Source organism: Entamoeba dispar, genomic scaffold (assembly GCF_000209125.1).
Source record: "Entamoeba dispar SAW760 scf_1105229461107 genomic scaffold, whole genome shotgun sequence".
Lineage (NCBI taxonomy): Eukaryota > Evosea > Mastigamoebida > Endamoebidae > Entamoeba > Entamoeba dispar.
In genome coordinates, this window is record NW_001854527.1 from 1 (window position 1) to 21,231 (window position 21,231).

Consider the following 21,231-nt stretch of genomic DNA (forward strand, 5'->3'; position numbering starts at 1 on the left):
TAATAAAAAGAGAATAAAAGAAAGAATAAGAGAAATAAAAAAGATAAACATAAGTATAGAATAAGAAGATATAACAGAAATAAAAATAATAAAAGAAATAAGAAAGATAAAAAAGAAGAATACAATAAATACATAAAAAAGAGAAAAAGATAAAGAATAAATGAAGATAATAAAGAATAGAAAGAATAAAGAATAAAATAAGAAATAAAAAAGATAAGAATGAAATAATGATAAACAAGATAATAAGAAATAGAATAAAACATAAATATAAAAGTAAATAATTTTTAAATTATATTTCTTTCATTTTATTATTATTTTATTATTCTATTTCTTTTATTCTTTTTAATTTTCATCATTTATTTTATTTTTTATTCTATTTCAATTTCAATCAATTATTATCATTATTTCTTTTATTTGATATTTTATTTAATATCTTCTATCTTTTCATTTAATTTATCTTCTCTCTATTTCTCTTTATTCTTATTTCTTATTTTATCTTTTATTATTCTAATGATTTGTTTCTATAAATGATATTATGATATTTATAATAATAAGTAATATATTTAAAGTAATAATGAAAGTGAAATGATTTAAATATAAATGAATAATGATTTAATAATGAAGTATTAAATAATAAACATTATATTATTATAATTCATTCTATGTTAATTTTCATATTGATATTATTTATAAATATATTCTTCATTCTTACATCATTCAATTATTTTATTATTGATAATTATATTATTCTCTTATTCACATATTATTGAATTATAATCATTTTAATTAATCTCATATTTTCAATCAAAAATAAAAAGAAGTAATAAAAAGAAGATAGAAGATAGAATAATAGATAGAAAGATAATATGATATTCACCATTTTATAAACATCAGAAATAATGAGAAATGAAAATATATGAAAAACAGAAAAAGAAGAAAAGAAAGAATTAAAGAAACAAAGATTATATTAATAAACAAAATGATAAATGATAGAGAAGTAATAGAAATGAATGAAAACATTAAAATAACAAGAACAATATCAATAACATATAATAATGATGATATATAATAATATAAATAACATAAAATAAAAGTAATGAATAATTCAAGATAATCAATAGAAAATATAACACAAATAATGAATAATTAATAATTGAATTAACTAATAAAATATCACAATTTATTCAATATATAAAATGAGAAATATAGATATTATTTAACAATTCATTGTTATTATTTATTATTCTCTTTCTTCATGTATTTAATTTCTTTTTATAATCATTTATATTTCTTTATTATCATTTCTTTATTTATTCTCTCTTCTTATTCATTTTTATTGAATATTAATTTAAAATTAATTACAAAATCATTTTATAATTTATTATTTCTTTTCTATATTATTTTCATTCTTCTTATTTATCATTAAATATAATTCTTTTATATTCTTATGTTTTTCATTATCTATTATTACTATTTATTATCATTTTATTATCATTATTCATCATTATCATTTTATTCTATTGATTTAATTCATTAATATTACATCAAATGAGAATAATAATAATAATAATATAAAAAGAAATAATAAGAAATTATAAAATTCGATAATAAGAAATAATAATAAAATAATTAAATGAAATATATTCATTTATAAAATACATATTTATTTTTTAATCAACATATTATGATATAAAATATAATATAAATATTAATTCTATTCATTTATTTATTTATTAATAAATAAATCAATAATTTAATATAAGATTATATTAATTTAATATACATTTATGATATATATTAAAATCAATTTTCATTAAATTTAATAAAATATGTAATTAATATATGTTTATATATTTGATTAAATACATATTCATGTTTTAATATTTGATTATTATTCATTATTTTATTTATTTATTTTGATTTATATTTTATTATTTATATTATTTATTTTATTCATGTATTTGATATTTATATTTTAAATATATTCTTATTATTTAATTATTTCATTCATTTCTTATTAATATTATTCATATTCATATTTCATTTAATTTAACTTATAATTTAATTTTATTGATATTTATATTATATAAATACAAATAGATTAATAAAATTGATATTTATTTATCTATAATATCAAATTCATTTAATTTATATTTAATAATACAAAATCATAAGTTAAAATATAGAATATAAGAATAATCAACAATAATAAAATAATAATAAAGATATAAAAGATAATAAATAAATAAGATAAAATAGAAGATATAAGAAATAATAAACATATAGAATAAATAATAATAAATATTTTAACACAATAAAAAAGAATAATATCAAAAAGAATAAATAAGAAAAGAATAATAATAATATAAATGATAATCAATTATAATTTATTTCTACTTCAATTTATATTGTATTTCATTTATTGTGTTTTTATTTCATTCATCACCATTTGTTAAAACAAAAACTTGGTATTCTTTTATTTTTCTTTAATTCATCTTTACATCCACAATCATAAAAACAACCATCTCCAAATGACATAATTGATGATGGAATATTAATTGATTTTAATGATGAACATCCTTTAAAACAACAATTTCCTAATTTGGTAATTGATGATGGTATATTAATTGATGTTAATGATGAACAATTAGCAAAACAATAATTTCCTAATTCATTAATTGATGATGGTATATTAATTGATTTTAATAATAAACAATAACTAAAACAATCACATCCTAATTCATTAATTGATGTTGGTAAATTAATTGATATTAATGATGTACATCCACTAAAACACCTATCTCCTAATTTAATAATTGATGTTGGTATATTAATTGATGTTAATGACGAACATTCTTTAAAACAATAATCACATAATTTAGTAATTGAAGATGGAATAATAAATTCATTAATATCTTTATTTTCAATATTCTTTTCATTGATTATTTCTAGAGTATCTGGTATTTTAATACTAACTAACACTGGTTCATTCATAAATATTCTTTCTTCACTAATAAATTGTAGATTTTCTATATTAATTGATTTTAATGACTCACATCCATAAAAACAACTATTTTCTATTTTACTAATTGATGATGGTATATTAATTGTTGTTAATGATGAACAATTACCAAAACAACAATTTCCTATTTTACTTATTGATGATGGTATATTAATTGATGTTAATGAATAACAATCTCTAAAACATGCATCTCCTATTTCATTAATTGATGATGGTATATTAATTGTTGTTAATGATGTACATCTATTAAAACAAAAATGTCCTATTTTACTAATTGATGTTGGTATATTAATTGTTGTCAATGAATCACAGTATCTAAAACAATTACACCTAAGTGATTTAACTTCTGGTGGTATTGTATTTCCATATTTATTTCTATCTTCTTTTGTATATTCTATATTTTTACATGAATTTCCTGCTTCTTTCTCTTTTAAATATGTTGAATAATTTACTAAATACCATATTGCTTGTTTAAATATTCTTCCATCATTAAATATTTTTTCATATTTATTATAAATATGAAATGTTTCAATATTAGGAAACAATTTTCTTGAATATTCATTTAAAGGAATTGGATTAAAATGAAATCGTTCAATATTTCCTTGAAATCTTTTAACTCCTATTTCTAAATTAATAAAATCATTAATATCATTAAAATACATTGATGTTATCATTATTTCATTATATCCTAATTTCATTCTTACTTTATTGTTTATTAGTTGTTTTTATTAGTTCTTTTATTTTTATATTTTAATTTCTTCTTTTTTATTCTTTATCATCATTCTATTTTTATTAATTGATGTTTATTATGAAAAACATTAAATAATAAGAAATAAAATAAAATGTTATTTATTTTTATTTTTAATAAATTATAATTATTAAATATTTCATTTTATTTTATATTTTATTCATTATTAGATGTCCTTTTATCAATGCAGAATATACAACAAATTTTGTTGCCATGCCTATTGAGTAATACCATAGAGTCTTGTAAAGAAAATCAAACAACAAACAGGTATTCAGGTTCAAAGAAAAGAAAGGACTTCAATAGCAATAAAATGCATAATAATTATGATAAAAGAAATAACAAGAGAAAAGTGAATAGAAAAAGAAGAATACAAATAAAAACAAATAAGAAACAAAGTAAATATAATGATAATAAACATTATACAAACAAGAAACCTAAATTATTAACAACAAAATAAAATTAAAATGAAAATTAAAAGAATAACAAGAAAATGGGAGAAAGGAGAATACAGAATTACTTAAAAAGTATGAAGGTAAAGAAATGTATAATATTCTCCAAGAAGTATATTCAATAAGAAAGAAGAAAACACTAGAGAAAAACAAAGAAGAAATCAAAGATAAAACAAAAGATTGGAAAAGTGAAGATATTAAAAGAATCGAAGAAGAAATCAAACACAAAAACCCAATCAAAGAAATGAATGATAGATGTAAAGCTGCAAGAATAATAAATGAAAAAGAAAATAAGGGAAAACACAAGACAAAGAAGAGAAAAAGGAAGAAGAAGGCAACAAAGAAGAAATTAACACACTTCAAAATAAAATCAAAGAAATAGAAGAAACTATTAAAGAATTTCAAACAAAAAAGAAGAACGAATCATTTCAAATGAAATGATTCAAAAAACATGAGACACAATTAGAAAAGAGTTTGAAGAAGAAATAGAAAAGATTCAAACACAAATAAACAATATTCAAACTACATGTAATGAAATAAGAAAACTCTAAATTAAAATAATAAAATATTTCATTACAATGAAAAATAAATGAAACAAATGGTAGAAGGATCATAGAAGTAGGAGGTAAGGACGAAACCACCCTCACGCTCCGAGCTAGCTATGAGAGGCTGAAGAAAAAGAAGGACGAAGTCCTTAAGGGTGCTGTGATGGAGAAGAGTGGTGAGCTGCTAGAGAAGAACATAAGAGATAAAGAAAATCAAATCTCTGTATATCAAAAAAGTGCGATTCAAAACTATGAGATTGCAGAAAAAACAAAAGAAGAATTAGACCATACACAAAGAGAAAATGAAGAACAAAAACAATTAATATCAAAGCAACAAGAAAGTATCGAAAATTTTTTATCCCAGAAGGAACTGGAGAAGAAGAAAACAATGACTCTAGTGATAAATACACAACAAATACTGAGAACATCATCATCTGGGACAATACAAATGAACAAAACTACCCCTATGAAAAAGACAATTCTGGAAATAGAAGAGAGCAAAACACTGAATATCAAAAAACAAGAAATGATAATCAGTCAAGAAGAGAAGAAAACACAACAAATCAAACAAATATAAATTTAATTGATGTGTTGTATTGATTTGCAATTAATTGGTTAAATAAGAAATTAAATAAGAAATTAAGATGGGAACAAATAGAAAATATAATAAAAGTAGTAAACATTAATGTAAATAATGAGAATGAATACATTAATAATATTAAAAAGTCACATAGAATAAAAGAAACAACTAAAAGATATATTAAAATGAAAGTGAACTCCATCATAGAAGGGAAAGTAGAGTGTAACCCAATAATAAAAAATATTATCATAAAAAATAACTCTATTGATATTGATGATGAATACCTTAACTCTATCATCAATCAAGTTAAAGGAATGAAAATAGATAAATGTGTAAATATTAATTACTACTGGAAAAGGAAAGAATCAGATAAATTAATTAGAGAAATTAATAATAAAAGGGTATGGTCAGGAGAATAGAAAATCTACAAGAAGATATGAAAATGATTTCAATGTGTATGCATTATTATCTCCAAAATAAATTTAAATGAGATAAATTTGATGAAGTAAAAGAAATCCTAAGGAAAATAAATAGATTAGAAGATCTAATCAAGGAAATGGTACAGAATAAAATTCATCATGAGATTGAAGGAACAAGATGCAGATGAAATTAAAATTAAATCACAAGAAAGAATAAAGTACATAAAATATATGATGATAATGATTAAAGAAAGAATTAAATTTAATAAAAATGAAATTGTCAGAATCAATACAAATAAAATTATATTTGATTCTAATAACAAAATTAAAATAAAGAAGAAACACAAAATGAAATATACCCAAATAACGATATTACTTTAGAATATTGGAAATCGTTATATGAAACACAGGTGATATTAAATAAAGAACATTGGAAAATAAAACAAATCACCTCGTGGAATGAAAGATACAGAAATTATGATAGTGTCATCATCACATTGGATGATTTAAATTTAAGAATGATGAAAATAAGTAATTGGAAAGCACCATGCATTGACATTATATATTTGTATTATTGGAAGAGAATGTCATCATCAAGAGATTCCATTCTTAAGATCTTCAATGAATGGTTAAACTTCAATGAAAACATCCCTCTAGACATGGTAAGTGGAAGAACTATATTAATCCACAAAGGAGGTGATAGGAACGATGTCATTAATTATCGTCCTATCAGTTGTACAAATGTAATAATGAAAGTATTTACCTCCATATTGAAAGATAAGACTCACAATAGAATTAACATGAATAGTGAATCATTAAAAATTAGTAAAAATCAATTATGATGTAAATTATAATCTCTTGCTGCTAAAGAAGGATTAATTAATAGTTATATGTTAAAACAACAAAAAGAAGAGAAATACACAAAATATGTAGAGTCATATTATGACATTAAGAAAGCATATGACTCAGTAAATCATGAATGGGTAATAGAATCACTTAAATATTTTAATGTAGAGGGTATCATCATAGATATTGTAGAAAGTATGATGAACAGATGGAAGATATTCATAGGATATAAATACAACGAATATCTAGGATGTATTAAATTGATGAATTTTACAATGTGATTCATTATCATTTCTACTCTTCTTCATCAAAATGAATATAATTTCTCAAATCATAGAAGAGAAGTTCCCAAAATCAAACCATACATTGTATATGGATGATTTGAGAATAATGACACAAAGTAATGAAGAAATGGGAACAATCCATAATGAAATTAAAGAAATAATAAGTGGAATAGGGATAGAAATGAAAAGAAATCATGAATTGGATTAAAGAACATTAATAAAATACCAGATTTAATGTAAAACATCCCATTAATTGAAGGAGAGGACTTGTATAAATATTTAGGAATATGGCAGTCCGATGAAATTAATGATATATTCAATTGTAAAATCATCAAATAAAAGATGATGAAGAAAATGGAAGAAATAAATAGTGATGAAAGTAGTAATAGAAGATACATTACAAGAATTAATACTGAAGTAATACCCATCTTCAGATATTCAGCATCAGTAGTAAATTGGAAGGTAACTGACCTAGATAGAATGGATTTGGAGATAAGAAAATATTTAAGAAAGGCAAAATACATTGTTGTAACTCCAAAGACCGTCTATATGTCAATATAAATGAAATGGGTGAAGGATTAATAAGCCTAAGGGACGAATATGTTAATGAAATAATTAGAACAGTAATGTATTATTGTACAAGAGTGAAATAAGAAATAACATATTAGATAGATGGTATTCCAAGAAATGAATATTGAATAGAATTAAAAAAGCACTAAGTCATAAAATCGGAGATACTCAAATAGAAGAAATAATAAATGAAATGAAAATAAAAAAGAAGTAGTATTAAAAATAAATAAATTAATGACCAACAAATACATCAAAAAATAGAAATCAAACAAGTGGACATTTTAGAAGATGGTTCGAGTCAAAATTTGTAGATAAAACTACTACATTAAATGCATGGAAGTCAATCAATATTAAGAAAAATGCATTTCTCCAATTAACTAAAATACAAGATGGAGTAATATTCAATATATACAGGAAAGATAAAATATTAAAAAATGAAAGATTGAAGTACTGCCCACTTTGTAAAGACAAGATAGCCACAGTAGAACACATTCTACTATCTTGTATTTGTCATAAAAAATCACAAATTGAGAAACATGACAATATTGGTATCATCATATTAGATAATAAGAAAATATAAATGAAATAAACAATACAAGAAACCCCCATATGAAACAGTGTTCCAATACAATGACATCACTATGATATGGAACAAACAAATAATATTAAAAAGTGATGGACTATATCATAAAAGACCAGATATATATCTACTAGATAAAAATAATAAAACATGTCTAATAATTGATATGACTATTGTTGCAGATCATAATATTAATGGAGCCTATTGGAAGAAAAGAAATATGTATAAAGAATTGAAAAATATGATAATTAAAATAGAGAAATTAAAAGATGTCAAAATAATTGGAGTAATAATTTCAATTAATGGGATAGTAAATGCGGAAAGTATTAAATTAATTAAAGAATTAAAAATCGAAAATGACATCACTAAAGAAATCAAAAACCTTGTAATTAAAAACATGATGGATGTCATGGAACACTGATTCTACCACAATCAAACACACTCAATAGAGTTGATAGATGAAGACTCATTGACGGGATTAGTCTCCGGTGAAGCAGGAATAATAGGAATTTAGTTCTATTAATACTTAATTAACTACTTTTTATTTTAATTTTATTTTTAGTGAGTTTAAACTTAAAAACATTAATTAATGGAAAAACAATGGGAAAAGTATCAAATTTTACATTCTAAAGATGTAGTACTTGAAGACTCACATGAATGGACTTTAGACACACTACGACGTGTTGGGGTTTGTTTATTTTTTGTTTATGACTAGATGGTTATTAGTTAGTATGATAAAATTATTAATGATAAGGGATTAGATATATCATTTTCAACAAATCACCCAAACCTTGCAATTGGTTGTTTAGTTATTTGTGAATATCCTTCTGGAAAAGAGTTATTAACATTAACGTGTCGTAAAATAGTTACGGTCCCTTATATTTCAGGATTTCTTGGGTTTAGAGAAGTAGAAGTTTATCATGAACTACTAAACAGTTGTAAAGAAAAGTATCCTGAGTTATATCCAGAAGTTGTTCTTGTTGATGGGAATGGATATTATCATCCTCGAAGATTTGGTTCTGCAACTCATGTTGGAATTTGTTGTGATATACCGTCAATTGGTGTTGCAAAGGTTTGTATTTTTTGAGTTTTATTCACCAAATAACTCTAACAATGTAGACTGTATTATGTGTTGATGGGATAGGAAAGAAAGAGATTAACATAGTTACTTCACAAATCAAAGCAGGTGAATCAACGATAATTAGTACTTCAAGTGGAGAAGTGTTGTGTGGGGTTATAAGAAGTAGAGGTGGTAGTATAAATCCAATTGTTGTTAGTTGTGGGCATAAGGTTTCACTTTCAACAGCAGTAATTATATGTAAAGAATGTTGTTTACATAAAATCCCAGAGCCTATTCGACTAGCTGATTTAATTTCAAGAAATTTGTTAAGGAATGAAGGACTTCTCCCACACATGAATTCTAAATAAACAAAAAAAGAAGATTAGTGTTAAACAGAAATGAAAAGCCAAAAATCTAATTCTTTTCAAAAAGGTGTTAACAAATTAATCTTAAATCAATCATTTATTATGATTAAAAAAAGATACAAGTTGAAGAGATTTATCTCTCAAATATTGTATTATATTTTAGTAGGATAAGAATAGCTGAATTGTTTACATTAATAAATAAAAAATGTAAAGACTCACTTCAATTATTACATATCAATCCATCATATTCTGTTGAGAAAGCTAATGAATATTTTCATATTAAAGAATGTAATTTTCAACTCCAAAAATCATTTGTAAAAGAAATGAAATTATTTCCTCATCTAGAAACAATCTAGTTTACAGAACAAACAATTCAATTTCTTCCTTTAATTCAATCACAAATTAAATTAATTCGACTTCCTGTTATTAGTCCAGAATCTACAATATTAAAAAATAATTATTTGAAAGAAAGAATTGCTTCATTGTCATTAAAAAATCCTAAATTCTCTTTTGATCTTTCAGAATTTACTTCTTTAACAAGTCTATCACTTATTATTAAAAATCACTTAAGTGTTAATGATTTTATTAGAAATAGATATCATCGTTTTGAAAAAGGTTATGTTTTAATGGAAGGATTTGTTGATACAAATTTTATTAATCACATTGATCGATTTAATATTAAGAAAGTAGTTGTTGAGTTTGATAAACAAGAAATATTAGGATCAGTCATCAAAAATAAAGAACTTCTCAAAAGAATTACATTTTGTTACAAAGAATGTTATAGTAAATGTCTAATAGTGTTATTATTCATAATAAACAATTAATTAATGAGTTTGAAATAACAGAAAAAGGATTTAACAATGAAATATTAATTCAATATTATCCTGAGCATATTAAAATAAATGGATTTAGTAAAAAGAAGATTAAAATGGATTTTAGTTCATATACATTCATAAAATCAATCAAATCAATAAATTCTTCAATTTATTTTAATCCATCAATAAGTCTAACACATCTAGAATCAAAATATTTCTATAAAATATCTTCTCTTAATGAATTATATCTTCAAGGAAAAAATATTCAAGATATATCTTTTCCTAATAATTTAACAACATAACAATCACTGATTTTATTCAAATTTCTAATTATTCTCAATTAGTTCACTTTCTTTATGTTCAAATAAACTATTTCCAATTTCATTATGTCCAATGTTAACATATTTGTCTTTGTCATGTAACACATGTAATAGTCTTTGTTCATTAACAAATTTAAAAGTATTACACATAAACAAAACTCTTAAAAATGTTAGTATTGAATCATTTTATCCTAATTCATTAAAATTTTTACAATATCATTCTAATTCTCTTCCAAAGAAATTACCAATTACACAACTAGTATTAAATCTTTCTTTAAAAGAACATAATATATATCATTATTCATGTCTTTGTAGTTTAAAAATATTAGGATTATTTCATATCTAATATTACTTCCTACTTCTTTGACTTCATTAACTGTATCATGTTTTGGTTTGTCACAAAATCATATATCATTTAAGGATTTAAATTATATTAATGTTAAGGAACTTCACATTGAAAATTGTATTACTCAGAATGTAGAATTACCATCTTGACTCACTTTATCTTCATTATCAGTATTTGAAATAATTAATCCAATTATAGTTTATACTCTGGTGCTTAATGAAAGTAAAATTAATAGTGAAATGATTCAAAAAGATTTTATAAAGAATTTCTATTCCAAAAGATCAAAAGAAAGTGAATTTATTAACACTGAATGGTATTATCACTTCCTCAATTAAAATCTTGTTATTATCAGAAATAAATAATTTGTTATTTTTAATTTAGTTTTAAATCTAATAAAAACAATTTTATTAATGAATGAACTTTCAATATTCTTTTATGGAGATTCAAATCTTTATGGGATTGAAGCTGTGACTTATAAACGTTATTCTTCCAAAGACAGATTTTCTAATATTGTAATTGAACAATTAAAAAAAGAATTTACAAAAGTCAATTGTATTGTTGATGGAAAACCTGCTCGTTCATTAAAATATGAAAACATACCATTTGGTATTACTAATGGGTTAAAAGAATATGATCAATTCTTATTAAAGATTACCTCCAATCCATTTTCAACAAACAAAGTATTAATTATTTCATTATGTATTAATGATATTCTTTCAAAAGCAACTTCACAACAAGTTATTGATGTATTACAACAATATATCGAAAAAGTTCAAAAACAAACAAAAATAATTGTTTTAATTCCACCACCACTTCAATATTGTACATTTGAAAGTTGGAAATCTACAGTAAATCCAGTGATTGAAGAATCATTGAAATTTGTTCATCAATTAAAAAGTGTTGTTGAATTATGGAAAAAGCAAGAAATAATAGATGGGTTTGTTGATTTAGATGGGATGAGTGTTGGAGAAGATGGTGTTCATTTCACATCAGAAGCACATCACCAAATTGCAGAAAAGTTACTTTCAGTTCTTCATGAAGTTTTAATTTGAATTATTTTCGCAGATTTATTAAGTTAAAAAGTAATAAAGATAAAGTATAAAAGAACTTGGATTGATTAAAGAGAATTAACATTTCTTATGACAATAAAATCTATAGTTATTTATGCTGATGAAGGAACTATTAATGTTTGTGTTTATTATTCAATGAAAATGCTTCATTCTCAATACCAAGAAGCTAGAATAAGAAAAATATATGCTAATGAATTAATTGAAGGTAAATGGATTTCTGAAACTGATTTATTTGTTATGCCAGGTGGTGCTGATCGTCCATTTCACAAAAAACTTAATGGGATAGGAGTCAAAATATTGAAAGAATTTATTAATAATGGTGGAAAGTATCTTGGAATTTGTGCAGGGGCATATTTTGCATCATCATTTATTGAATTTAATAAAGACATTCCAAATGAATTAAGTCTATGTGAAGAAAGAACATTAAAACTTTTCAATGGTATTGCACATGGACCAATATACCAAGGATTTGAAGAATATTCTGAACAAGGAGCTGTCATAATTCCTATTTATTATCAAAATAATCAAAAAGTAGAACTTTATTATAATGGAGGATGTTCATTTGTTGACAATTTAAATCAATACAAAGAGAATCATTTTCTTGCAAAATATCAAAATGGAATGAATGCTTTGTTCTTTGACACTATTGGTAAAGGAAAAGTTATTCTTTCTGGTCCTCATTTTGAGTTAGACATAGAATGGTGTGGTAAAATGCTTAAAGAACATCAGAAAAGTGAATTTGAAATGAGAAGAAAAGTCTTTTTGAAACATATTTTTTCATATTTTTAATCACATTGTTATTAATAATCTTTATTTTTATTTATTTCATTTTGATGATTAACACTATCAGAGTGTATAATGACATTGGAACATCCGTTCTTTGTGTTCATAACACAATTCAATTGTTTCATCATTTTTTCCCTTGTGCTAATGTTTTTAAAATTTCTTCTTCAGAAATTAAGACGAACAAATGGATTGAAAGTACTGATTTGTTAGTCATACCAGGAGGTGAGGATTTACCTTATCTTGATAAACTTCAGATTGATGGAATTGAACTGATTAAGTCGTTTGTTTTCAATGGGGGAAAGTTCTTAGGGATATGTGCTGGAGCATACTTTTCATCATCATACGTTAAGTTCTTTTTAACTTCTCAGTTAGTTATTGAAGGAGAACGTTACTTAAAATTTTATGAGGGAAATGCAATTGGTCCAGTGTATGATGGATATCAACCAAATAGTGAGTCAGGTGCACATATAGTAAAGATAATGTACAAGAATACCTATGCATATGTTTATTATAATGGAGGTTGTTATTTTGATGATAATAATAATAAAGTAGAGGGTACTCATTTTGCATTGTATGAAGATGGTAAAAAATGTGGTTATACTAGAAGGTATGGAAAAGGAAAAATTCTCATCACAGGATTTCATTTTGAGTTTGATGAACAATGTTGTTCTCATTTATTAAGTAAATTAAGTTATGATGATTTTGAATCAAGAAGAGAAAACCTTGTTAGATATATTTTTTCATTATTGAGTGATTGTTAAAAAAAAGGTTATTGTTCTTTTTGAGCAGAAGAATATACAAAAAGCTGAATAAAAGAACTAAAGTCAAACTAAGATAAACAAAGAACACATAATTAAAAAATATAATTAGAATAAAGAGTAAAATCAAAAAGAAACTTAATAAAAAACAGAATACGAGTTAATAAAACAAGAAAGATGAAATAAATCAAAGAAGAGTAATGAATGGATTTAAAGAAGAAACAAATAGATATTATGAAGTACAAATAATCATTATAAATATAAAAGTATTTTATTTGTTTAACAATAAAGTATTGTTTTTTTATTGTTCATTTCATCTTTTAACAAATTTGTTTTTATTTTTGTTATTATAAAAATAATTAAAAATAGAATAATTGTTATTTCATTTTTATATCATACCAATTCTTTATAAATAAAGTATTAGAATACTAAGTAGATAGTATATTGAGTGTATTAATTCAAATTCAGAGCGATGTTTGAGTATTTTTATTTTGTCATTTTGAAGATAAACATAATATTCCTTCAATGAATGAAAACTCTTAAATTAATCAGAATTATATGGTTTAAGAATATCATAAGAATAATAATAACAAATATTATTCATATGACTTATGAATAGATAAAATAAATATAGAAGAACGAATATAAAGACAAGAGAAATATAAAAGAATATAGAAAATGGAGAATATGATATAATGGACATAAAAGAAATAATGATGAAGATAAAATGATAGAAAATTCATAGTTGAAATGAAATTACAAAGAAATAACAAAATTCACAACGATTATACTTAAATAATAAATAATTATGAAATAATTTAATGTCAATAAGATATATTCATTTAATTCAATATTTTAACTACAATATATAAAATATAAGAAGAAGAAATAATAAAAGAATAGAAAATGACAAAATGAAATACAGAATAAAATAATAATTTATTGTAATATTTGAAAAAAAGAAATAAAGAATAAAATAAAAAAAGATGATAAATAAATTAACAGAAGAAATGATAGAAAATGATATAATATAAGAATAAAGAAGAATAACAATCACAAATAATGAAATTCAATAAATATAGAAAATGAATAAAATAAAGAATATAAAACAAAATGTAAAGTTGTAATAAATATTAGAAATGTCATTATTTCATGAATAACAAATAGAAAATGAATAAAAGAAGAAAACATAGAGATATATTCAAATATAATGTAATATTTAATTCAATTGATACAGATTTAAAAACAAATAAATAGAACTGAAATAAATGAAAGAATTAATAAATACTTCACAATCAAACAAACATGAATTGAATAATGAATTAAATTAATTGAGTATATTATATTTAGTTTATTAAATAAACATTCATATGAATGAATTTAGATGAATGAAAATGTTTAATTCAATAATTTTATTTATTTTTAACACCAGTTAAATGTTGGTTTATAGTATTTCATTTGAATGTATTATTTAACCATTTGATAAATAAAAACAAGAGTGAATAGTGAAAATATTACACAATTTAAATTAACAATGATTTGAAGAATAAGTGAATGTAAAAGTTGAATGATAATTTTATTTTGAAGAAGAATATAATTAATATATTTGATAGTCCAAAATAATCAACACAAGAAACAATATGATATAAATGAAAAGATGATGAAAATAGAAGTTAAAATGATTTTATTTTTAATTGAATTTAATTGAATAATGTAAATGAAGAAATAAACAAAGAATAAATTCAAATAGAAATAAATACAATGTAATTAAAATAACAATAAATGTATGAGAATTCTCATTTCATTAAAAATTATTTAGAAGAAGAAAGAATGGTTTTATGTTATTAACAATTATAGATATTATTGAATGTCATTTGTTTTTGTAAAGTAATTTTCATTTCATACTTTACGTAATGAATGAAATAATACAACATTTACATTTTATTTTCTTATTCTCTCATTGTAAAATAACAAATATCATTTTGTATATATTTATAATGTATTTGAAAATCAAATAAAAGATAAAACATGAAATGAGCAAAGAATAAAACATTCAAATTTAATTATATTTATTTATATATGTGATTTAAAGTTTATTAAGTAATTTTAACATTAAAAAAGAATATTTAAAATGAGTGATAAATCAAATTTAAACATAAAGAAGTTAATTAATTCTTATGTTGTTAATATTCATTTTCATATGGGATGTGATTAAAATGATAATACAATAATAAAGATAGTATTAATTGTATAAAGATAAAAGATTAAAATGAGTTATGTCAATAAATTTTAATGTAGAAAGAATTTCTGGTATATCCAATAAATTGTTAAAGTTATATCTGATATACTTCAATTATAATAATTTTGAAATGTGTGTATTGTATGAATAAAATAGTATAACTATAACTCAATGAATTGTTTGAAAAAGAAGAAAGTTGAAAAAGATAAAAACCAAAAAGAGTTGAATAAATTTATTAAATAAACGAAAACACTGATGTTCATTGTATTTTATAGTTTCACAATAAAACGAGTGATAATACAAGAAGAGAAAAAAGAGAAAAAAAAATAATAGAAAGTGAATATGATTAGAATCAAATTGTGATTTTAATGAGACATTGATGAGTGTTTTAGGATAAACATTCTTGTTATAGTTACTCTTTATTGTATCTTTACTCTTTTGAGAAATGTATTTCTTTTTATATTCAATAATCTCTATTTTGTTATTGTTAATTTCTTATTGTTGAATGTTCCATGTACATTTGTGATATATTTTCAACTCTTCTTTCGTTTAAACATCGTCTAATTCATTTATTTAATATTAATCAATTTCAATATTCAATTATATAATTATTTTCTTTTATTTTTTGTTTATTTTATTTCTGTTGTTTTTATTGAAATATTTATGAAGATGAAAATGAGTGAAATTATTTATATAATTGTTATGATACTTGTTGTTAACATTATAATGTTTAGTGTGATAATTACTGTATCTCTGTTAATACAAATCCTACATATTTCACACATCTATCATTTATATTTATTTCTTGATATGGATTTCTCTTTTTATTATGTTTAGTATTTTGGTGATATTTCTGATTTTCATTTTTTAGCGAAAAAAAATAAAAAATTAGTTGAAAAGAATTGAAATAAAAATGACAATATTATTATATATCACAACCATTACCCACCTTCAATGTTATTATAATTTCAGATCAATTACACTTGAAATGATGAAACAAAGAAAGAGGATTAACAATAAAATTAAAAGAATAAACAATAGAGAAAAAGGAATAAAGAAGGAAATAATTCAATTCAACAAAATGGATAAAAAGTATTTTACATAAAATGATGACAAATTTCAAATTAAATTTACATTAAAATTTAAAAAAATAAAAAGAAGAATGAAAGATAACAAATAGAAATATAATGAATAAACAAATAAAAGAGAAATAAAATTCAACACAAGAAATGAATATAGAAAAGAAAATAAGAAGAATAATGAAATAACAATATAATCAATGAAATAAAGAGTGTTGAATAAATAATAAATGAAGAAATAAATGAGAATAATCAACATCAAATAAAAAAATAAATAGGGGGTAATAAATAAAAAAGAAAAAGAAAGAAATAATTTATGAGATGAAAATATATAAATAACAATAAAACAATATTTTTAATATAATACGATAAAAATAACGACATAATCAAGTTAAAAATTGAAAGCGAAAGAAAATACTGTTTTTATGATTATGTAATGATAAAATAAAAATAAAAGAATAATAAATATCACTGGTATAATTTAGAAAGAATAATAATTCTTCATTCAACATTATTCAAAGAAGACGAAATAACTATAAAATAACAAAATATTTTTAGGGTAAAAGACATAGAAAAATATGGAAAGAAAATACCAGAAAAAATTATGGAATAGCTGATGAATGTTTTTTTCAAGATGTAATGATTTTCTTCAAATCAATATAGCAACAAATATTAAAGTGATATGAAATAATTGTTTTTCTGGATGTACATCATTAACAACAATTACTATACCAACAAGTGTTAGTGAAATAAGATATGAATGTTTTAGAGGATGTCCGAATGAATTGAAAAAGAATTAGATATTAAGAAAGATATACTAATAAGAATATAAAGAAATAATAGAATAAATCTACAAAATAGATATGAAGAAAATAAAAAGAATAACAATAATAGAAACATATAAATAATATAATAATAAAGATAAATAAAAAAATATAAATGAATTAAATTTTATTTTATTATTCTTTTATCATGTTATTGAATTATTATTTACATTATTCATTTGTTTTAAATATTTAATTTTATCATTTTATTGTTATTTATATATTATCATTTGAAATATTGTATAAATGAAACGTTAAATAATGGTATAAATTAAAATAATTATATTTCAATTGAATTTATCTTCATTTAAGTTTATTGTGTTATTTTATATTTTCATTTGTTGTTAATAAATAAATGTGATTATATTAATCAAATGATTGATTTATTTCTATATTCTTTTCTTCATTATTTCAATTATTTATTAATGATTTATTTATCATTTCAAAATGAAATTATAAAAAGAATAAAATAATTAAAATAATTCACAATAAAATGAAATATTAAGTATTAACAATTTCATCATTGTTTTATATTTCGTGTATTTATTCATTTGATTATTATTTTATTATTGCCATTTATTTCATCTTCATTTCTTTCATTGTTGTTTGTTATTTTCATATTGATAAATTCAAATCATAATATAATGATAATATTTTCAAATAAATAAAATAAATATAAAATATCGTTCAAATTATAAATAATTAACAATAACATCGAATGAACATAAAATAAGAATAAATATAAAAGAAAGACAAATAAGAATATAAATAAAAATAAAGAAATAATAAGATAAATAAAAGAATGAAAATATAAAGAATAAATAAATTAAAAAGGGGGTAAAATAATACAATCAAAAACAAAGAAAAGGAAATAAGAACAAAACATGAAAAAAAGAATAAAAAAGAAATTAAAAAAGTTATGAATAAATTATAAAATAATGTAAATGAAAGGATAAGTGAATATTTAAACATAAAACTAGAACGATATAATCATTAAATATGAAATTGTGTTACTTCTATTTATTATATTTTCTTTATCAAAACAATGTAATGAATATACTGAATCATATGATATAGATACAGTTGATAGTGCATTTGATTCTATTGAATCATTTTCAACCATAGAGAAAGAAAATGAAGATATTATTAATTGATTGAAATATTATTTAAATGCATATATTTAAAGACTATTAAAAAATCCACCACAACAACCATTTTCAAATAATCATTATGAGAAAGTAGATATTGTTTCTAATTTAGATAAAATAAATACAAAAACATCAAATATCTATGAATTTTATTCACAAATAAAAAATCTTATTATTTTAACAAAAGATTTACATTTACAATTTAATGTAGATAATATTCTTAAAAAACCAAATTCAGAACTTTTTTATTTTATTTATTTCCTTCCATTTACAATAAATATAGATAATGATAAGAAAATGTATTTAAATCAACAAAATATATTTTCTCTTTCTAATATTCGTGGTGTGGTTGATGTACTAAAAGAAATTATAAATAATCAGAATGTACCAGTTAAAAGAATAAACGGAGAAAAGATCCATTTAATATTAATCGAGAATTTAAAAAGAAATATTTAGGACTAAAATGTCCACATGCACAATTTACATTGGTAAAATCAAAAATAATACTTGGATCATTGAATGAATTACCATTAACAAATGAATATTTAAATACACTAATAACAATAAATGGGAAAATAGAGAAATTCCAAGAAGTACTTGAAAGAAGATGAATAAGAGATTGAATAAGAATAGAATATTTTGAAGAAGTAAATGAAAGAAAAAGAATAAAACAATAAAAAGATGAATATGAACCCAATTGTTTTATTAATAAAGAAATAGTTTAACAACAAGTAACAAAGTAAATATATTAATTGTAAAAACTTTTGATTCTATTTCTGATTGGTACTATTTTTTTGAAAAAAATTAAATGAATGTGTTGACAAGTTTGATTAAATGATTATCCGATTCAAGTAATATTCACACAAAATGGAGGAGGTTTGATGCAACTTGCCAAATAATTGAGAAAGTATTATCACTATTTGATGTTGATTTCATCAATTCAGCAAGAATATCAGAATTTACAGAAGATATAATGAAAAAAGGACTTAATTTAAATATGAATAACCCAGAAACATGTGAAAGAAGAAGAAGTTTATTAGAATTATATTTTCTGATTTATTTCCAATTGAAGAATGGTATACAAACCATAGAATTATTAGATATGGAGGTGTTGAACATAATGTTACACAACCATCAATCATGAGATTGGAATAACAGATACAAATGAAAAATCCAAGAAAACCAACAAATGTTCATGGATGACAAAATGATTAAAAGAATGTGGAGGAGTTATTCTTGTATGATTTGATGTGGTCCATATGGAAAAGATGAAGAATTTGAATTAGAATTATTACCATCTAATGATATTCCTAATATTACTGAAATAGATTTAAATAATAAATTAAAAGAATACGGATATGAATTGGGATTATACAGATTTAATTATGAATATGATGAAACAATACCAAGAGAATTTTCAAGATATGATAGATGAAAGAGTGAATATTTAATAATTCTCATACAATATAGAAGAAAATGAAGAAGAAAGAAAATAAAACAAAATGGAATCAAAATAATAAAAGAATAGTTAAAAGAGATGAAAGATGTGATAAAGAAATTAATATAAAACATGGAAGATATGAATGTAGAGATAAAGGAGTACAAAATGCATTATGGCATGTTGTGATTCAGGATATAAAATTGATTATATCAACAACAGATTAATAATTTGAATAATAATGATAATTCTTTAATTGAAGAAGGATTATTTAAAATAACAATTTAGTTTAATAAAATAAAAGAAATAGAAGAAGAAAAGAATAGAAATACATTTTATAGACTTAAAATGATATTAAATAGTTTTTGAACAAACACAATAATCTTATGTTATTTTAATAAATAAAATAAAGAATATATGAATATTAATTTATTATAATCATTTTAATAAAATAAAAATGAATAATGTAGAATATTTCAGTGATGATAATGTAAATTTAGTAAGTATTGATATTTTAATTTATGACTAATGTTCACATTATACAACTGAATAATTAATAAAAATATTATAACTATTTATTCGTTGTTGTTTTTTTATTTCTTTTTATTTTCATTATCATTTATTTGAAAACACTAAAATATGAATAAAACCATTAAATTAATTCAATTTATCATTGTAACATTCTTCAATTTCTTCTTTTCTTATTATTTGAATAATAACTTCTTCATTCATTCTTCATTATAATTTTATACTTTCTCTATTTCATATATTTTATGATTAGTTTTATATTCAGAATTAATTCCTAGATCAACAACATAATTGTTATCTTCTGTAACAATAATTCATAAACATTCATTAATATCATTTTCATCAAATAACTATTCATTTTTCAATACTTTTTTAAGTTTAAGTAAATTGATAAAATTATTTGATACTTCAT

The 21,231-nt window shown here is 21.3% G+C and overlaps 7 protein-coding genes across 7 annotated transcripts, besides 47 other annotated features; 6 read left to right on the forward strand and 1 right to left on the reverse strand.

Moving 5' to 3' along the window:
• The first annotated feature begins 4 nt into the window (after positions 1–4).
• Positions 5–186: a microsatellite.
• Positions 103–278: a microsatellite.
• Positions 279–294: 16 nt separating this feature from the next.
• Positions 295–428: a microsatellite.
• A 94-nt stretch (positions 429–522) lies between these two features.
• Positions 523–700: a sequence feature (AT_rich).
• Positions 701–719: 19 nt separating this feature from the next.
• Positions 720–749: a sequence feature (AT_rich).
• A 170-nt stretch (positions 750–919) lies between these two features.
• Positions 920–1,097: a microsatellite.
• Positions 969–1,154: a microsatellite.
• A 79-nt stretch (positions 1,155–1,233) lies between these two features.
• Positions 1,234–1,403: a microsatellite.
• A 53-nt stretch (positions 1,404–1,456) lies between these two features.
• Positions 1,457–1,517: a microsatellite.
• Positions 1,518–1,534: 17 nt separating this feature from the next.
• Positions 1,535–1,705: a microsatellite.
• Positions 1,548–1,630: a microsatellite.
• A 25-nt stretch (positions 1,706–1,730) lies between the features above and the next one.
• Positions 1,731–1,901: a repeat region.
• Positions 1,895–2,309: a repeat region.
• An 8-nt stretch (positions 2,310–2,317) lies between these two features.
• Positions 2,318–2,387: a microsatellite.
• A 55-nt stretch (positions 2,388–2,442) lies between these two features.
• Positions 2,443–3,720, reverse strand: EDI_195120 (uncharacterized protein; the record flags this gene model as incomplete). Its single annotated transcript, XM_001738127.1, has 1 exon — positions 2,443–3,720. The coding sequence occupies one exon, from the start codon at positions 3,718–3,720 to the stop codon at positions 2,443–2,445; it is 1,278 nt and encodes a 425-aa protein (XP_001738179.1).
• Positions 3,511–3,542: a sequence feature (AT_rich).
• Positions 3,690–3,830: a microsatellite.
• A 9-nt stretch (positions 3,831–3,839) lies between these two features.
• Positions 3,840–3,939: a sequence feature (AT_rich).
• Positions 3,940–3,943: 4 nt separating this feature from the next.
• Positions 3,944–8,586: a repeat region.
• Positions 8,587–8,632: 46 nt separating this feature from the next.
• Positions 8,633–9,471, forward strand: EDI_195130 (endonuclease V, putative; the record flags this gene model as incomplete). The annotated part of the gene is made up of 3 exons (XM_001738128.1): positions 8,633–8,731; positions 8,798–9,115; positions 9,163–9,471. The coding sequence occupies 3 exons, from the start codon at positions 8,633–8,635 to the stop codon at positions 9,469–9,471; spliced, it is 726 nt and encodes a 241-aa protein (XP_001738180.1).
• Positions 9,472–9,732: 261 nt separating this feature from the next.
• On the forward strand, positions 9,733–10,585 carry EDI_195140 (uncharacterized protein; the record flags this gene model as incomplete). Its single annotated transcript, XM_001738129.1, has 3 exons — positions 9,733–9,756; positions 9,825–10,251; positions 10,314–10,585. 3 exons carry the CDS (start codon positions 9,733–9,735, stop codon positions 10,583–10,585), a joined length of 723 nt encoding a protein of 240 aa, XP_001738181.1.
• Positions 9,911–9,931: a sequence feature (AT_rich).
• A 716-nt stretch (positions 10,586–11,301) lies between the features above and the next one.
• Positions 11,302–11,361: a sequence feature (AT_rich).
• On the forward strand, positions 11,360–12,001 carry EDI_195150 (uncharacterized protein; the record flags this gene model as incomplete). The annotated part of the gene is made up of 1 exon (XM_001738130.1): positions 11,360–12,001. One exon carries the CDS (start codon positions 11,360–11,362, stop codon positions 11,999–12,001), a length of 642 nt encoding a protein of 213 aa, XP_001738182.1.
• Positions 12,002–12,088: 87 nt separating this feature from the next.
• Positions 12,089–12,808, forward strand: EDI_195160 (uncharacterized protein; the record flags this gene model as incomplete). The annotated part of the gene is made up of 1 exon (XM_001738131.1): positions 12,089–12,808. The coding sequence occupies one exon, from the start codon at positions 12,089–12,091 to the stop codon at positions 12,806–12,808; it is 720 nt and encodes a 239-aa protein (XP_001738183.1).
• An 8-nt stretch (positions 12,809–12,816) lies between these two features.
• Positions 12,817–12,845: a sequence feature (AT_rich).
• A 7-nt stretch (positions 12,846–12,852) lies between these two features.
• On the forward strand, positions 12,853–13,566 carry EDI_195170 (uncharacterized protein; the record flags this gene model as incomplete). The annotated part of the gene is made up of 1 exon (XM_001738132.1): positions 12,853–13,566. One exon carries the CDS (start codon positions 12,853–12,855, stop codon positions 13,564–13,566), a length of 714 nt encoding a protein of 237 aa, XP_001738184.1.
• Positions 13,567–13,613: 47 nt separating this feature from the next.
• Positions 13,614–13,764: a microsatellite.
• A 42-nt stretch (positions 13,765–13,806) lies between these two features.
• Positions 13,807–13,957: a sequence feature (AT_rich).
• Positions 13,958–14,358: 401 nt separating this feature from the next.
• Positions 14,359–14,514: a microsatellite.
• Positions 14,515–14,519: 5 nt separating this feature from the next.
• Positions 14,520–14,678: a microsatellite.
• A 37-nt stretch (positions 14,679–14,715) lies between these two features.
• Positions 14,716–14,850: a microsatellite.
• Positions 14,851–14,883: 33 nt separating this feature from the next.
• Positions 14,884–14,926: a sequence feature (AT_rich).
• A 34-nt stretch (positions 14,927–14,960) lies between these two features.
• Positions 14,961–14,989: a sequence feature (AT_rich).
• Positions 14,990–15,196: 207 nt separating this feature from the next.
• Positions 15,197–15,346: a microsatellite.
• A 272-nt stretch (positions 15,347–15,618) lies between these two features.
• Positions 15,619–15,696: a sequence feature (AT_rich).
• A 487-nt stretch (positions 15,697–16,183) lies between these two features.
• Positions 16,184–16,426: a repeat region.
• A 10-nt stretch (positions 16,427–16,436) lies between these two features.
• Positions 16,437–16,656: a repeat region.
• Positions 16,657–16,948: 292 nt separating this feature from the next.
• Positions 16,949–17,067: a microsatellite.
• Positions 17,068–17,097: 30 nt separating this feature from the next.
• Positions 17,098–17,233: a microsatellite.
• Positions 17,103–17,296: a microsatellite.
• Positions 17,297–17,320: 24 nt separating this feature from the next.
• Positions 17,321–17,350: a sequence feature (AT_rich).
• Positions 17,351–17,750: 400 nt separating this feature from the next.
• Positions 17,751–17,825: a microsatellite.
• A 4-nt stretch (positions 17,826–17,829) lies between these two features.
• Positions 17,830–17,932: a microsatellite.
• Positions 17,933–17,970: 38 nt separating this feature from the next.
• Positions 17,971–17,993: a sequence feature (AT_rich).
• Positions 17,994–18,000: 7 nt separating this feature from the next.
• Positions 18,001–18,143: a microsatellite.
• Positions 18,144–18,149: 6 nt separating this feature from the next.
• Positions 18,150–18,206: a microsatellite.
• Positions 18,207–18,341: 135 nt separating this feature from the next.
• Positions 18,342–18,411: a sequence feature (AT_rich).
• Positions 18,412–18,431: 20 nt separating this feature from the next.
• Positions 18,432–18,620: a microsatellite.
• A 530-nt stretch (positions 18,621–19,150) lies between these two features.
• On the forward strand, positions 19,151–19,464 carry EDI_195190 (uncharacterized protein; the record flags this gene model as incomplete). Its single annotated transcript, XM_001738133.1, has 2 exons — positions 19,151–19,201; positions 19,252–19,464. The coding sequence occupies 2 exons, from the start codon at positions 19,151–19,153 to the stop codon at positions 19,462–19,464; spliced, it is 264 nt and encodes an 87-aa protein (XP_001738185.1).
• An 850-nt stretch (positions 19,465–20,314) lies between these two features.
• Positions 20,315–20,424: a microsatellite.
• A 133-nt stretch (positions 20,425–20,557) lies between these two features.
• Positions 20,558–20,594: a sequence feature (AT_rich).
• An 86-nt stretch (positions 20,595–20,680) lies between these two features.
• Positions 20,681–20,750: a sequence feature (AT_rich).
• An 89-nt stretch (positions 20,751–20,839) lies between these two features.
• Positions 20,840–20,871: a sequence feature (AT_rich).
• Positions 20,872–21,231: the final 360 nt, after the last annotated feature.